General features: G+C 47.9%; 1 protein-coding gene across 2 annotated transcripts in view; it reads left to right on the forward strand.

The window, feature by feature from the left end:
• LOC119972771 (grainyhead-like protein 2 homolog) overlaps window positions 1–17,290 on the forward strand; it is a 136,715-nt gene that overhangs the window by 92,152 nt on the left and 27,273 nt on the right. For both annotated transcript variants that reach the window (XM_038810116.1, XM_038810117.1), the window contains exon 8: window positions 13,853–13,947. In XM_038810116.1, the coding sequence (XP_038666044.1) occupies window positions 13,853–13,947 (95 nt within the window). The remainder of the gene's footprint in view (window positions 1–13,852; window positions 13,948–17,290) is intronic.

Consider the following 17,290-nt stretch of genomic DNA (forward strand, 5'->3'; position numbering starts at 1 on the left):
GGGGCAGCACGGTAGCATAGTGGTTAGCATAAATGCTTCACAGCTCCAGGGTCCCGGGTTCGGTTCCCGGCTGGGTCACTGTCTGTGCGGAGTCTGCACGTCCTCCCCGTGTGTGCGTGGGTTTCCTCCGGGTGCACCGGTTTCCTCCCACAGTCCAAAGATGTGCGGGTTAGGTGGATTGGCCATGCTAAATTGCCCGTAGTGTTCTAAAAAGTAAGGTTGAGGGGGAGTTGTTGGGTTACGGGTATAGCGTGGATACATGAGTTTGAGTAGGGTGATCATTGCTCGGCACAACATCGAGGGCCGAAGGGCCTGTTCTGTGCTGTACTGTTCTAAATCTAAATCTAACTCTTGTCACAGTCAGACAGTCATAGTCCCAGAAACCTCAGCACATGATCCAGGCCTGCTTTTCAGTGCAGTGCCGGGGCATTCTACACACCTGCAAGTGCTGTCTATTGAATGAAGCATTAAACCAGGCTTGTCCACCCTTTTCACTGGGAGGGGGGGGGGACATTTGCATATTCTTCTCACACAAGAGGCCAATGAGCAAATTTCAAAGAGATCGGGGAGCGAATCTCCGGGGCCGCTAGCCCCAGGCGGGATTCCCGATGGCCTGTTGAGTGGGACATGAGGGCCAAATTGGGCGTCAAACCCGTTGTGAGTCTCACGATCCTGCTTCCCCTGGCAAAATCAGATTCCCGGCCAGAAGGGGCGAGAACCTGATCCAAACTAATTACCATTTATTTGAATGTAATTAGCGGGTTTGAAGCAGAATGCCCCAGCCTCACGGGAATCTCGCACCCCTCCCAGCTGACGGTCACCTGGGTGAGAATCACTGCTGGTCCCTAAAAGCAGGGACCAAGCAGCATGGACACCGAGGGGGAGCAAGGGGGTGAGTGCCCTCTCTACACTTGCCTCCAGAGTGCCGAAAAGTGTCCTTCCCGGGAGATGGGGGTCAGGGGAGTTCGGACTGGACTGGAGGATGTCTCAGGCCAGCGATCTTTACTGGGATAGGGGTCGTGTGGCAGGTCTTCCCTCTATAGCTTTGAAAATGATTAAACCCTCTTACAGCATGTCAGGTTGTAGCTAAAGGTCGTCCCTCTGACGTGTTGGAACACTTTGGTGTGTCTCCCAGCATGCCAAGTTCAAAGATCTGTCAGATGAACGTGAAAGTGTTCCCTCTATCATGGTGGTGGTGGGGGGGGGGGGGGGGGGGGGGGTGTGTGTGTGTGTGATATCCCTATTTCAATTGTGGGGGGTGGGGGGAAACCGCTGCCGGACATCAGTATCGGGACACCCATTGAAAATGGCAGTCTGATAGCAGGATTCCGATGGAATGTGGCGAGCTCTCCTCGATGTATAACTTATCATGGTATAGGAGGGGGACTCTCAGCTGGGCACCATGCCTAGCAGAGACCAGCTAGCAGAAACACTTCTTGGATCGGAGAATCCAGCCCAGCATCTTTTTGCCTTGGAGATGCTGAAAACGAAGTCATTTCTGACCTACAATCTGTGACACGGCCATGGCAATGTTGTGCTTTACTATGCTATGAGTATAGCAGCGAGTTAGCACAAGTGGATAGCACTTTGGCTTCACAACGCCAGGGTCCCAGGTTCGATTCCCCGCTGGGTCACTGTCTGTGCGGAGTCTGCACGTTCTCCCCGTGTCTGTGTGGGTTTCCTCCGGGTGCTCTGGTTTTCTCCCACATTCAAAAGACGTGCAGGTTAGGTGGATTGGCCATGATAAATTGCCCTTAGTGACCAAAAAGGTTAGATGGGGTTATTGGGTTACGGGGATAGGGTGGAAGTGGGTCGGTGCAGACTCGATGGGCCGAATGGCATCCTTCTGCACTGTATGTTCTGTGAGCATTTGATTCGCTGCATGTCCACCATCGTACATAAATGCAAGTTGGTGATAACGACAACAACGCCATGGGAATGTAATTGAGGATGGAATTATTTTTTTTAATTAGTTAAAAAGTTGGGAGAGGGGCAAATCACCAGAAGGTATAATTACTTCATGGGAAATTTATTGAAAATATCATAATGCTGGAGCCCATGACAGTCGTTGAAGTCAGTCTTGGCAGTTTGCCAACAGATTTTTTTTTAAAAACCTGCGGTATTCCAAAACTAAATAACAACACGGGATATGTAATGGTAACAAACAGTCTGAGAGAGAGCAAGCACCTCATTGTACCTCTCAGAAGCATGAATTAATTAAACTCCTGACTGGACTGTGCTTTTAAAGCAAGCCTTCTGCCCTGCTCTCTTTTCAGATCACATTGAGTTTATCTGAAAGGGCTTAAAGCGCACTTGATTTGTTTAACAGTGTTTGTTCCTTCTGTTGTTTGGGGAACCCTGTTCCACCTTCATGACCGTAGCCATGCTGTGCTCACTGTTTAACTTCCATTAATTAGATCTGTGTTTATTTACACAGCCACCGACCAATCAGTCGTGTATCAGGTAGCTAAATATCTTTTAAATGGCTTTTATTGGTTATTTGTTTCCTATTGCTGATAGCGAGGTCCAGTCGGATGTCACAAATGTTTGATTAATGTTTATTTGATAACCTTTTCGCAAAATTTATTTTAGTTGATTCACTTCAGATAAATGGGTATTTAACCATACATCAGACCCCAGTAACACCTTTATTGCAGAGAACTAAGGCGCACATTGACCGGGGATATGATTTTAAGACATGTTCTTCAAGGACACGGCCAGTCGGTCAGTAGTCGCTCCTGCTGATGGGCATTGTGGTCTCCCACCAGGAATACATTCCGTTACCTTGCTTCTTCCAAGCTGTGTTTAGCATGGGGGAGCCCTGATTCAACAGCTGAGGGAGGGGCCTAGTCGTAGTTCTTTTTTTAATATAAATTTATAGTACCCAGTTTTTCTTTTTCAATTAAGGGGCAATTTGGCATGTCCAATCCACCTACCCTGTACATCTTTGGGTTGTGGGGGTGAGACCCACGTAGACACAATGTGCAAACGCCACACAGGCAGTGACCTCCGGAGCCTGGGTGGAACCCGGGTCTTCAGCGCCGTGAGGCAGCAGTGGTAACCTCTGTGCCACCGTGCCGCACTGGGAGGGTCGTAGTTGAACGTCGGCAGCATTCCTTCCCCATGTTTGACCTGATGACATGAGGCATCATGGGGTCCGAAGCCAGTGCTGAGGACTTGCAGGGCAGCTCCTCCCTTCCGGCTCCATGCCACTGTGCCCCACCTCTGCCGGGTTGCCAATGGGACAGGACAGGAACCAGGGATGGTGATGAATGAGTCTAGGCCATTGGCTGTGATGTATGATTTGATGAGTAGGACTGTAGAGTGTATAGTGACTGTAGAGTGTATAGTGACTGTAGAGTGACTAGTCTGTGGGGCAGCTGTGCCAGATTTGGTGCCTGTCAAATGTTAGTGAGGAGCACTTTACAAGTGTCTTGGTCAAAGCTATTTGGTTTTATCTTCACTCAATTTTCCTGCAGGAGGCTGATATAACTGAGTGGCTTGCTAGGCACTTTTGGAGGGCAATTGAGAATTAACCACATTTCTGTGAGTCTGGATTCATGTCTAGATTAGACTGGGAAAATACATCAGACCTCCATTCTGGAAACACATTTGTGAAGAAGACAAGTGTTTAATGTCGAGCAATAGTTTTTTAATGATCATCATTCCTGAGGCTTGCTTTTTATTCCAGATGTATTAATTCAATTTAAATTTCCCCACAGTGGGATTCGGGAATTAGTACAAGTGTCTGACTCACTGGTCCAGAAAATTAAAACCACTCTGGCTACCGTTGCTGTCATCACTAACGCTGTAGAGTTCTATGGATCTGGTTGCCTCAGGTATTGGTTAATACAAGCTGCTTTGTGATGTGTATGTTTAATCTCCCATCTCCTTGTGGCTGAGTCTTCCTTGTGGCCAGTTTTAGCAAACGCTGTCTGAGGTTTGTTGATCATGCAGAAGGAACACAGTGATGTGAGGTTCCTTTTCCCCTCAACTCCAGAATTGTGATGCGATTGCCTGCAAAGTGTGGCTCTAGGCTGGTTGCACCCTGCGCCGTTGCAAATGTGCTTGAGTACGGAGGGAGCACCTGTGTTTGTCTGCACACTGTGTAGAGCACAGCACCACAAACACTGAAGGGCTGAGGTACAATACAGGTGCAGGGCTGACTTGCTCTCCCAGTGGAGCTGCGTTCATCAGGGACCCTAGAATGCAGTGGAACTTTGGCGTCAATTTCTGCTCCATTTCTGAATCGCATTACTAAGTACGCTGAACTTCTTTTTTTACATTTAGAAAATATAATGGGAAGAATTTTCCAAACAAGGTGGCAAAGTGTTAGGTTCTGACTGAAAACGAGTGCGTTTTCCGGCAGAAACACAGCCAAGTGTTCTGACTAGATCTTCTGACACTTTTGGTGGGCGTGTTTTGCATCATCACTCTGGCGGGGCGGGGCCTGATGGAGCCGGCAAGCCCGGGGGCGGAGCTGGGGGGCATCTTTAAAGGGCACCCCGATCAGCGAGAAAACTGAACTCCCTCCCATCCTCCCACGGCCATAGAGGACCCTCCCTCCCCCCCGCCAAAAGCCTTTGGGTTGATCCTCCCTACCACGGAAATATCGTGGGCAATCTTCCCCCCCCCCCACCCCCCCCCCTCCCCTCCTCAGCACATTCCCGGCGCACAGCCCTCCGCCCGCCTCCCCTCCACAACACAGCCCCTCCCAATGGAGAAGGAACTTGCCCCCTCACTGTGCCATGGGCACTGCCCAGCTTCGGCCCTCAATCCCGGGGCCTCCAGGCATCTCCGCACCCCCAGCTTGGTCATCACGAGTGGTTTCTAAAATCAGTAATAAATTCCGCTGACGTAGGGGGCACATCACATGGGGCTGGAAGGTACGGCATAAAGCCGTTAAATTAAATTTAAATGTATTTAAATTAATGGAAATCAGGTTCAAGCTCTTTCTGAGATCTCACCGGCACCAATCCGGCCGTGGCCCTCTCTCGAGATTTAGCAGCCATTACAGGATTTGCGCACATGGCAAATGGAACAGAATAATCACGCCCAATGGCTTTTTATTGAAAAATGCAATATAAAATTAAAAGTTTACTCGACTATAATTTTTTTTTTAAAAATTCATTTTAGAGAACCCAATTTTTTTTTCAATTAAGGGGCAATTTAGCGTGGCCAATCCACCTACCCTGCACATCTTCGGGTTGTGGGGGTGAAACCCACGCAGACACGGGGAGAATGTGCAAACTCCACACAGACAGTGACCTGGGGCTGGGATTGAACCCGGGTCCTCAGTGCCCTAGGCAGCAGCACTAACCACTGCGCCACCGCGCCCCACCAACTATAATTAAAATTAAGCGTAACAAAACCATTTTTGAGCACATATACATGATAACGGGGCAGTGTATAAATGAGAAATTCATGCAATAGCATGAAATACAGCACCTTTCACAACCTTTGAAATCCTCACGCCCAATGTAACACCTAATGCACTGACTGATGTAACACTGGGGAGCACAGCAGCCGACCTGTACACAGTGCGATCCCACAGACGGGCAGATGGACAGATAATTTGGTTTAGTGATGTTTGCGATGGGACAGGGACTGTGCTGGAATACTTCTCTGTGCCATGGGATCTTTGTTATCCAGTTGAGGAGGAGGAGGGATTGGTTTCATGTTCCATTTGAAAGATGTTGCTCTGCTAAAGTGTGAGCCTCAAACAGGTGCTGAACCCCCTGAAATGGAGCTTGAACCCATGACTCCGTTGAGTTGAAAATGCTTCGCAGCGCCAGGGTCCCCGGTTCGATTCCCAGCTTGGGTTACTGTCTGTGCAGAGTTTGCACGTTCTCCCCGTGTCTGTGCGGGTTTCCTCTGGGTGCTCCGGTTTCCTTCCACTAGTCCCGAAAGACTTGCTTGTTTGGTGAATTGGACATTCTGAATTCTCCCTTTGTTGACCCGAACAGTTGCCGGAATGTGGCGACTAGGGGCTTTTCACAGTAACTTCATTGTGCTTTAATGTAAGCCTACTTGTGACACTAATAAAGATTATTATTATCACTGTGGATAGCCTGACCTGGAATGAGCATGTCAGTATGAAGCACTGTCGCCTACAGCTGGCGAGAATTCTATTTGCATCATCTGCAGGCTGACAAAGAAAGACTGATATTTGTGGTCACACATTCCAGCCTCTGATCAAAAAACACTGCTGGGGATTTTTAGAAAAAAAAAGCAAAACTTTGCAGACTGGAGATGGGGTTGTTTCCTGGAGCAGGTCGAAATAGGCAATCTGCTTTCCACAGTAGTGCAAACAGTGCTTCTGATAGTCGTATATTTGATCATGTTTACCTTGCACTAATCAAGCATCAAAGCAAATGCATTCAGGAAGTTGTGGTCCTCAGGAATTGTTAACTAGATTTGCTTGGCTTTCTTCAAGGTTAACGGAACCTTTCCTGATATAATCAGTTAACATACTGTCAGCTAGGAGCAGGCTGCTTTGTTTGATCATGGGCTCATTCAGCCACAGCTCATTCGATATGGGCCACTGGGGTGAAGGTTTCTGTTTTATGTTTTGTTTTAAAGTTCTGATTTTATGCCTGGCTCTTCAGTATAAGATGCATTCATATTAAATGCAATTCTTGAGCAGGGTTTCTTAATCATTGACTTGGATTTTGTAGAATAACATCCACCCTCCAACGAGTTAGCGAATCTACGAATATTAAACAGGCCATTGCTAACAGCATATTAAGTTATTGGGTGGGATGAGCAGAGCAATCCGTGTCAGTAATATTTTTTTTCTTAAAAATTTAGAGTACCCAATTATTTTTTCCAATTAAGGGGCAATGTAGCGTGGCCAATCCGCCTACCCTGCACATCTTTTGGGTTGCGGGGGTGAAGCCCACGCAGACACGGGGAAAATGTGCAAACTCCACACAGACAGTGACCCAGAGCCGGGATTCGAACCCAGGTCCTCAGCGCCGTAGACAGCAATGCTAACCACTGTGCCACCGTGTTGCCCCGCGTGTCACTAATGTGATGGTTCCAAAGACTGGCAGATGATCAGTGGTTTATTTGTTTTTAGGGCATTGCTTACCCTTTAGAATCTACTCCAACTGGTGATTTAATGGTTGGTGTCCAGAGTTTCTTTAAGCGGAATTGGAAAACAAATTCTCCAGCTCTGGGGGTGAAGCCCCACTCTACTGGACTTCCATTTTTTTCTCCAACAGATGACAAAAGTTGGAAAGTGGGATTAGGCGGGATGACTAGTCGGCCAGCATAGACCCAGTGGGCCGAAAGGCCACCTTCCATGCTGTGACTTCCTACGGTTCCATAGAGAGCCTTAAAGCTCGCAGTGACATGGCCAATCTCCATACAAATGTTAAACTCTTCCAAATTTGGTTTTATACAGTAGGACGATACGGTGGCACAATGGTTAGCACTGCTGCCACACAGCGCCAGGGACCCAGGTTCGATTCCAACCTCGGGTGACTGTCTGTGTGGAGTTTGCACGTGCTCCCCGTGTCTACGTGGGTTTCCTCCGGGTGCTCCGTCCGGTTTCCTCCCACAGTCCAAAGATGTGCAGGTTAGGTGGATTGGACATGCTAAATTGTCCCTAGGTGGGGTTACAGGGAAAGGGTGGGGGATTAGGCCTGGGTTAGGGTGCTCTTTCAGAGCGTCGGTACAGACCTGATGGGCCAAATGGCCTGCTTCTGCAATGTAGGGATTCTATGATCGAGTTGTAAGGAATATACGGCAACTTAAATTCGCATTCTGCGTGGCACTATGAGATAGTGTTAGCTTGGCTCAGTCGCAGTATATTCTGAATGAGAAGGTTTCGGATTCAAAATGCATTACCTGACTATCAGTTCAGTGCTGGAACCACTGTTTATTTTTTTAGGATTTCCACGCCTGCTGTATTATCCCCTGTACCCAAATGGAAGTTTGTACTGTGTCTCAGCCAAGAGTTCAGAATCTCTCATTAAAGGAGCAACATCAGTGAGCCTGTGCCTGATTGTGGCGGCTCTAAAGCTGAAAGCCAGCCAGCCAGCTAACTCTTTCCTTGGTGTTTTGTGGAGAAAACTGGCACTGGGTAAATCGACAAAATAAACAAGGGAAATTTTCACTTTTAGTGAATAAGGGCGGGATTCTCCAGCCCTTCCTGCCAGTGGTACATTCCGTTCCTGCTGAAGTTGACCCCTGCCTTGTGTTCCCCAATAGCAGGACGGTGAAGGAAGGATGTAATTGTGTTGGAGATGGTTCAGAGCAGGATTACTGGATTGATACCTGGAATGGGCGGGGGTTGTCTTATGAGGAAAGGTTGGACAGACTGGGCCTGCTTCAACTGGAGTTTTAGAAGAGTGAGGGGTGGCTTGATTGAAGCATGTAAGATCCTGAATGGTGGGCATGGAAAGGATGTTTTCTCTTGTGGCCAAGTCTAGAACCAAGGGGCACTGTTTTAAAATAAGGGGCTGGATTCTCTGTTTTGGGACTATGTCCCCACGCCGTCGTAAAAATGGTAGCGTTTCACGCCAGGCGTGGATCTAGCAGCTTTTGCTGCAGATACGGGCCCCCCGCACGTCCGGGTCAGAGGCCGCGCATGCGCACGGCAGCAGCCTCCAGCGGCCGCACCGTGCTCCGTGGCAGGCTCAGACCGCGGAGCTGGACCCTCCAAATAGTGTCCCCGTTCAGCCACGCGCCCAACCAGGACCACTCGCCCAAAATTAGTCCAGTGCCGTATAAGGACCCCCCCCCCCCCCCGCCCTACGATCGGCCCGCCCCTGACCATGATGGCCGCGGACTGAGTCCGCAGCGGCCGCCCTAGTATCTCGACCGGCAGGACCATGTTAGATCCACGCCGACAGGGCTTCAGCCGGTCGGGGGCGGGTCTCCAGCAATGGCCGCAGGTAGGCCAAGCGAGAGTACGCCGGGGAACCTGCGCCCGTCCCAATTCCATGCGGGAAACTGGATTCTCCACCCCGGCGCCTGCCGTGATTTCAGCATCTGGGTGCGGAGAATCCAGCCCAAGGTATTGTCCTGACGGGACAGAGAGGAGGAGAATTGTTTTCTCCAGAGGGTGTGTGACTTTGGAACTCCCTGCCTCAGAAGGCGGCGGAAGCGGGGTCACTAATTATTTTTAAGGTGGAGGTCGGCAAGGGAATCAAAGGGTATTTGGGGTAGATAGGGAATGTGGAAGTGAACACAAAAGATCAACCATAATCTTATTGAATGGCAAAGCAGGCTCGAGGGGGCAAAAGGTCTACTTCTGCTCCCATTTCGTATGTGTGTAAATCATCATCGACTTTAGTGAGGCTGGAAGTGAGGCTGGTAAGGTGCCTCTGCTGTGGGGAAAACACGCCACGGGAGTGGGGCTGCTGGAGAATAGTTTCCTTGATGTCTCGGTACATTTGCTCAGTGAATTTATCCCAGTAAGTAATAGAGCACAACAGAATCAGCAAGGCCTTGTAATTGATCTCTGGTTTGTCCTGATTTGATATCAAAGATGGTTTCAGTGACTCTGTGCTAGGGTAGAGAACTGGCCGGGATCATTGCTGTTGATTTACTATCCAGCAACCCTTGTTGATAATGCATGGCTGGGTTCTCCTTTCCGGAGTCTGACTGCTCCCGCCTGTGGAGAATCAGGACTGGTCTTGGAAAATTGTTTTTTTGCAAATTGGTTTTCCGTGCCATTCTATGGCATGCTGGGATCCACGTTGCAGCTGAGAGGGGCGGGGCCTAATCTCTTAAACAGGCCCAGCACGTCTGAGATCAGAGCGCCATTTTTAAAGGGTGCTCCGATCTCCATTAGCTGCTGCATCTTGCAGTCCAGGGGTGGCAAGGTGATAGGTACCCTCCCAACAATTGCTGCCAGGGTGCGGAGGGGGTGTCTTTCAGGTGAGCTGGAGGTCAGCGGGGCATGTATTGAGCTGGAGGGGCTCAGGTCAGGGAGTTTTCCCTGGGATGGGACTCCTTTGGCTTCTCGCCCCATCTGCAGCCTTTAAAAGACATTGAACAGTCACTCTGCATGTAAAAGTTGAAGTTTTCCCATAATAAAGTGAAAATGTGCTTGTTTGTACCCCTAAACCTTTTAGACAGTCACTGTTCTTGAGTGCTGAGAGGTCTGAGAAACAACTGCTACACTGATTTAATAGTTCCCTACAGAGCTATAAAAATAAACAATCTGATTCATTGCTTTCCAGCAAAATGTCAATCACAATGCTTTTAGCAGGCAATGGAGCAGGAATTGTATAAACAATTAGTTCAAAGCTATGAGCTTCCTCCTCATACATACTGACTTCAAAAGGCTATGAAATTGACTGTGAGAATGCCACTTAAAAGGTTTCCACCACTTTAAAGCATAACTTTCACCTTCATATCACAGAACTTTAAACTTGACACATTGACAGTTTTTAAAGGGTTTAGGGGTACAGATGGGATCACTTTCACTCTGTTATCGGGGATGTGTATTTGTGAAATGATGAGTGACCGTCTAAATGGTAAAGGGGTACAGATGAGAACGTTTTCACTTAAAAAACAAAATTTAGAATACCTAATTTATTTTTTCCAATTTATTGTGGCCAATCCACCTAACCTGCACATCTTTGGGTTGTGGGGGTCAAACCCACGCAAACACGGGGAGAATGTGCAAACTCCACGCGGACAGTGACCCAGCGCCGGGATTCAATCTGGGACCTCGGTGCTTTGAGGCTGCAGTGCTAACCACTGTGCCATTGTGCTGCCCTACTTTTTTTTAACCAGGAAACCTCAACTTTTACATACTGAGTGATTGTTGAATGGATTTAATAGGCTTCAGATGGGGAAGAGAAGCCAAAGGAGCCCCATCCCAAGGAAGACCCCTGACTTGCGCCATTCCAGCCCAGCATAAACCACCCATGGAAGCATCCCCCTCAGCACCCTGACAGCAATTGTCGTTAGGGTACTTACCACCTTGCCACCCCTCGGTTTGCAAGCTGCCAGGCCCATGCTCCTCAGGACTTGTGCCAATTCATGCCAGCGCGACTCTCCGCTGGGGGGGGGGGGGGGGGGGGGGGGCGGCTCTCAAACATCGCAGCTGGCTGCTGAATGGTGTGCAAAATGAGCTATTTGCATTGCCCCGCCGGAAGTCTAACCAGGTGGTTCGGGAAACCCGCTACGGTCGGCGGTGGGGCAGTGGAGCATTGCAACGGGTCTGGCATCCGGCGCCAATCCTTCTTTTCGGGCCACCTGCCATTCTCTGCGTTATCAAGAATCCCGATAACAGTGTGGGCAAGGGAGAATCCAGCCCTATGTGGTTGGGCTATCCATCTATGAATAGATATTGATAGTTTAAATGAATTGGAAAAAACTGGCAGATGGATTTCATCGAATTCACAGAACTTACAGTGCAGAAGGGGGCCCTTCGGGCCACCCAATCTGCACCAGCCCTTGGAAAGAGCACCCTACTTAATCCCACACCTCGGGCAGCATGGTGGCCTAGTGGTTAGCACTGCTGCCTCACGGCGCCGGGGTCCCAGGTTCGATCGTGGCTCTGGGTCACTGTCCGTGTGGAGTTTGCATATTCTCCCCGTGTCTGCATGGACTTCGCCCCCACAACCCAAAAATGTGCAGGTTAGGTGGATTGGCCACACTAAATTGTCCCTTAATTGGAAAAAATAATTGGGTAATCTAAATTAAAATTTTTTTTAGAATCCCACACCTCCACCCTATCCCCATAACCCAGTAACCCCACCTAACCTTTTAGGACACTAAGGGCAATTTATCATGGCCAATCCACCTAACCTGCACATCTTTGGACTGTGGGAGGAAACTGGAGCACCCGGAGGAAACCCACTCAGACACATCGAGAACGTATAGATTCTGCACAGACAGTGACCCAAGCTGGGAATCAAACCTGGGACCCTGCCACTGTGAAGCAGCAATGCTAACTACTGTGCTACCGTGCCGCCCAACTTTGCAAATGTGAGATCGCTCACTTTGGACTAAAATGGATAGAGCAGAGTTCTGGGCAGCACACCTCAGGAAGAATATTTGGGCCTTGGAGGGAGTGCGTTGTAGATTTAGCAGCACAATACCTGGGCTACAGCTCCAAATTACAATGAGAGATTATTCAAACTAAGGCCCTATTTCCTGGAATTTAGAAGGTGATTTGCTCCAAGTCTTCAAGTTATTAAAGGAAATAGGGTAGATCGGGAAAATCTGCCTTCTCTGGCTAGGGAGCAGAGACTAAACATTAAATTTAAAATTTTCAGGAGTGAAATTCGGAAACATCCGCACACAAGGGCTGGGGGAGGTTTGGAATTCTCTTCCGCGAACAGCAATTGATCAGGTGTTGATTTTGAATTTGAGATGGATAGATTTTAGTTAACCAACGTTATTAAGGGGTATTGGGCAAAGGTAGGTATTTGGACTTTGTTAACAGATCAGCAATGACCTCACTGAATCATGGAACATCCTCAAATAACCTACTCCAGTTCCCATGTTTCAAATATATGGAATGGGCTTCCAGATAGAGTGGTGGAGGCCAATGCCTAATTTAAGAAACTTGATTGGGAGTTGGCAATTTAACTTGTTCCTTGAAAAATAACCGTCCTCCTTTGAATTTATGTTGTGATCTTGTAATAAGTACAGAACCCTTTCTGTCTGAATATTGGTCCGCGGCATTTGCAGTTCTTGTGGGTTTGCACAGCATCCGTTAAATACCGTTACTGTTGAAATATGGTATCAGATGGTGGTGTAGGTAAAGTGCAGTGAAAAGTAACATAATTTGCTGTTTCAGATTACTCCTTACTGAGTAAACTGGGATGTTGCCATCTAATCTGCAATGTTCAGAACAAAAGAGCACCTGTCATCATTAAACTTGAGTTTTAAGATCTTGATCTATGCTCAGCTATTCAATTACTTTTAATGCAAATTATACTTTACAACTTTCCTTATAAATTGGCTTGTGACATGGGCTATCATTTCCAGCATTCTACTGTAAAGGAAAGCGTTCTTGCGATGCATGTGACGCTGGCAAAGCAACGTCTTTAGTTGCTCTGAGAAGGAGGTGGGGCCATTTGAGGGGGCATTAAGATAGGGCAGCACAGTGGCCTAGTGGTTAGCACAACCGCCTCACGGCGCTGAGGTCCCAGGTTCGATCCCGGCTCTGGGTCACTGTCCGTGTGGAGTTTGCACATTCTCCCCGTGTCTGCGTGGGTTTCGCCCCCACAACCCAAAGATGTGCAGAGTAGGTGGATTGGCCATGCTAAATTTCCCCTTAATTGGAAAAAATAATTGGGTAATCTAAAATAAAAAATTTAAAAAAAAAGATAACACATATGTGGCCTAGTGTCACATGTGGTGCCAGACCAGGTAGCGATGACCGGTTCCCTTCCCTGATGGACAGTGGCTGGTTTAGCACAGTGGGCTAAATAGCTGGCTTGCAATGCAGAACACTGCCAGCAGCACGGGTTCAATCCTCGTACCGGCCTCCCCGAAGAGGCGCCGGACTGTGGTGACTAGGGGCTTTTCACAGTAACTTCATTGAAGGCTACTTGTGACAATAAGCGATTATTATTATTACATTACAGCGCCAGTCATGTTTTTACAACAATCCCATGGCTTTACTTGCACATTGTTTCCAGAGCTGGCCAGTCTCCAGTACACGATGGCCATTCTCTAGCCCTTGAGGCTCGTTGTTGCCCCGATGGTTATTCACCTTTGGGAGACACCACAGAGAATCCTGTCCCTTTTGTTAAAGTTAGTTCTGCCATCTTCCTCAAGCCGCTTCTCCTCCTCCACAGGCTAATGCTATTGCTCCTCCTAATGTTGGTGCTCATCTCTTTTTTTTTCTTTCTTCTCTACCCCCCCCCTGCAGCTGATTACAAAGAGAGCTTCAACACGATTGGAAACATTGAAGAAATTGCCTACAATGCCATCTCCTTCACATGGGACGTGAACGAGGAAGCCAAGGTGAGTTTATTTGTATTATGAACAGCCTTTGCTAATCCGGTGACTCAGGGGGCAGCGTTCTCACCACTGAGTCAGAAGGTTGAGAGTTCAGGTCCCACTCCAGGACCCACAGAAATCTAGGTTGTTACTCCAGTAGCAGGCTGAGGGAGCACTGGCCTGTCAGAAGTGCCACCTTTCAGGTGAGGTGTTCAGCCTAGACCCTTCCTGCCCTTGACACGATTTGGAAGAAGACCACGGGAGCTAACCCCGATGTCCTGGCCAATATGTAGCCTCGTTCTGCTGACAGCCCCGATAGAAGCAGGTAATGGGCAATCTGTATCTGCAGTTGACAGGCGAGATCAAAGGGTTTATTTTGTCGTCACAGCAGCAAATCTTCGAAAGGAGGTACAAAATTCTATTAGCTGAGCATTTCCTGGACTGGCTGTCGCTGTAACTCAGCCAGAAATACAGGACACCCTTGTTTCCATATGTGCATGGGATTTCCTCAGTACTTCGCAAAGTCACATCGGAATGGGAGCAGCTCGAAGAAATTGGTGCTTAAAACTGATAGTGTGAAGTCTTCCAACACCAGGTTGAAGTCCAATAGGTTTGTTTCAAATACTAGCTTTCGGACCACTGCCCCTTCCTCAGGTGAATGAAGAGGTATGTTCCAGAAACATATACTGTATATATATATATATATATAGACAAATTCAAAGATGCCAGACAATGCTTAGAATGTGAGCATTTGCAGGTAATTAAATCTTTACAGATCCAGAGATAGGTTAAAGAGGTGTGAATTGTCTCAAGCCAGGACAGTTGGTAGGATTTCGCAAGCCCAAGCCAGGTGGTGGGGAATGAATGTAATGCGACATGAATCCCAGGTCCCGGTTGAGGCCGCACACATGCGTGCAGAATTTAGCTATAAGTTTTTGCTCGGCAATTCTGTGTTGTCGTGCGTCCTGAAGGCCGCCTTGGAGAATGCTTACCCGGAGATCAGAGGCTGAATGCCCTTGACTGCTGAAGTGTTCCCCGACTGGAAGGGAACATTCCTGCCTGGTGATTGTCGCGCGATGTCCGTTCATTCGTTGTCGCAGCGTCTGCATGGTCTCGCCAATGTACCACGCTTCGGGTTATATTAGCGTCATCTGCAAACTTGGACACATTGCCCTTGGTCCCCAACTCCAAATCATTCACCTGAGGAAGAAGCAGTGCTCTGAAAGCTAGTGTTTGAAAAAAACCTGTTGGACTTTAACCTGGTGTTGTAAGATTTCTTACTGTGCTCACCCCAGTCCGACGCCGGCATCTCCACATTAAAACTGATAGGGCAGCACGGTGGCGCAGTGGGTTAGCACTGTGGCCTCACGGCGCCGATGTCCCAGTTTCGATCCCGGCTCTGGGTCACTGTCCGTGTGGAGTTTGCACATTCTCCCCGTGTTTGCGTGGGTTTCACCCCCACAACCCAAAAATGTGCAGGTGGATTGGCCTCGCTAAATTGCCCCTTAATTGGAAAAAATGATTGGGTACTCTAAATTTATTTAAAAAACTGATACGATAAAAGTGTTGTTAATTCTTTGCGTGTTGTTTTTCAATATTTACACTCTGTTCACATCAGAATCAACTTGATGGAATGCCATTAATCTTGAGCAGAAATGTAAGCTATTGTTACACCAGTGTTGTCAGATATTCAAAGGCTGTGATTGAGAAGTCCATCGTAAATAGAGAAGGGGTAAACTTGGAAGTCGAGTTGGGGAGTTCTCCCTTGTAATCAGGACTGATTGATTACCACCTTGTTAGTTTAACATTTGACAAGGAACCAATAAAGCTGGACAGGAAATGTGATCCCATTCATGATAGTGGGGGTGAGGAGAGAAAATATAGTTCTAGCCGCACCTACACAGCTGAAAGACTGCCGCCATCCTCTCTGCCAGTACAGCACGGCACGGAAGTCCAAAACTATTTCCCTAAATTCACAAGCTTTCCTCATGCTTAGGGTTAAGAAACATAGAAAATAGGAGCAGGAGTAGGCTTTCGAGCCTGCGCCACCACTCATTATGATCATGAATGATCATCCAACTCTGTAACAAGTTCTCAGTTTACCCCCCACATCCTTTGATCCCTTTAGCTCCAAGAGCTATATCTAACTCCTTCTTGAAAACATACAATGTTTTGGCCTCAGCTGCTCTCTGTGGTAGAGAATTCCACAGGCTCGCCACTCTGTGGGTAAGGAAATTTCTCCTCATCTCACGCCTAAATGGTTTACCCCCTTATCCTCAGACTGTGACCCCTGGTTCTGGGCTCGTCCGCCGTCAGGAACATCCTTCCTGTCAGAAAGTTTGTCAGCTACATATGATGAACAAACCCGCCTCTTTCAATCGGTCCTTCCAAATAAGTGAATCTTTGACACAGGATGTTACTGCTCCTGCTTGCCAGAAATGGTTACAATGAGTTGCACGCATTGGTGCACCACGTCAGGTACAAGGACTGCTCCTTTTAATCGGGTTGTGGAAAACAGACGGATGCTCCCTGCATCTACCCTGTCCAGTCCTGTTAAAACGTTTGTAGGTTTCTATGAGTTCCCCGCCTCATTCTTCTAAACCCGAGTGAATATAGTCCTACCGACTCAATGTCTCCTCGAACGACAGTCGCACCACCCTAGGAATCAGTCTGGTAAACCTTCGCTGCACCCCCTCCATAGCAAGAACATCCTTCCTCAGATTAGAAGGATTTAGCCCATTTAGAGTGGACACGAGTGTTGTGTGTTAGAACCTTTTTGAGAAAAGGTACATGCACTCCAGAATAATCTGCCAGTCTTTCGATTAAGCAGAGCTGTCACACTACTGGCAGATGCCCTTGTTGTCAGCACTTCCCTCGTCTTGCGTTTCGCTGCGATTGAGGCCATTAAGAGAAGGGTTGTGTTTTGCTAGTATTGAATGACTTCCTTTGACTGAGCATTCCTCTGGCAAATGGATAGGCAGCAGTGGTCTCTGTGTTGAATTTAAACTTTTTGAAGAGGTTGACGCAAAATTGGTTTTGCCACACCATCGATGGGTATGAGACTGTAGCTGTTCAAAATATAGGCTCAGCAAGTTAGCGATTTAGTTAAACAAAATCGGAATATTCAAATCCAGTTCTTAAAATGTGGCTTAACTTTAAGCCTCCGCTCTGCCACTCCAGACACGTATTGTCTGCAGGAATAAGGGTTACAATTAAACTTACTATGACATTTCACGTTGCTAGGATACAGTCATAGTTGAACTGACTTGAAAGGTTACCACTGCAGGAAGAAGGTTTGTCAGGTACATATTATTAACAAACCTGGCTCTTTCAATCGGTCCTTTCAAATAAGTGAATCTTTGACACA

Source organism: Scyliorhinus canicula, chromosome 10, assembly GCF_902713615.1.
Source record: "Scyliorhinus canicula chromosome 10, sScyCan1.1, whole genome shotgun sequence".
In the NCBI taxonomy this organism is placed as follows: Eukaryota; Metazoa; Chordata; class Chondrichthyes; order Carcharhiniformes; family Scyliorhinidae; genus Scyliorhinus; species Scyliorhinus canicula.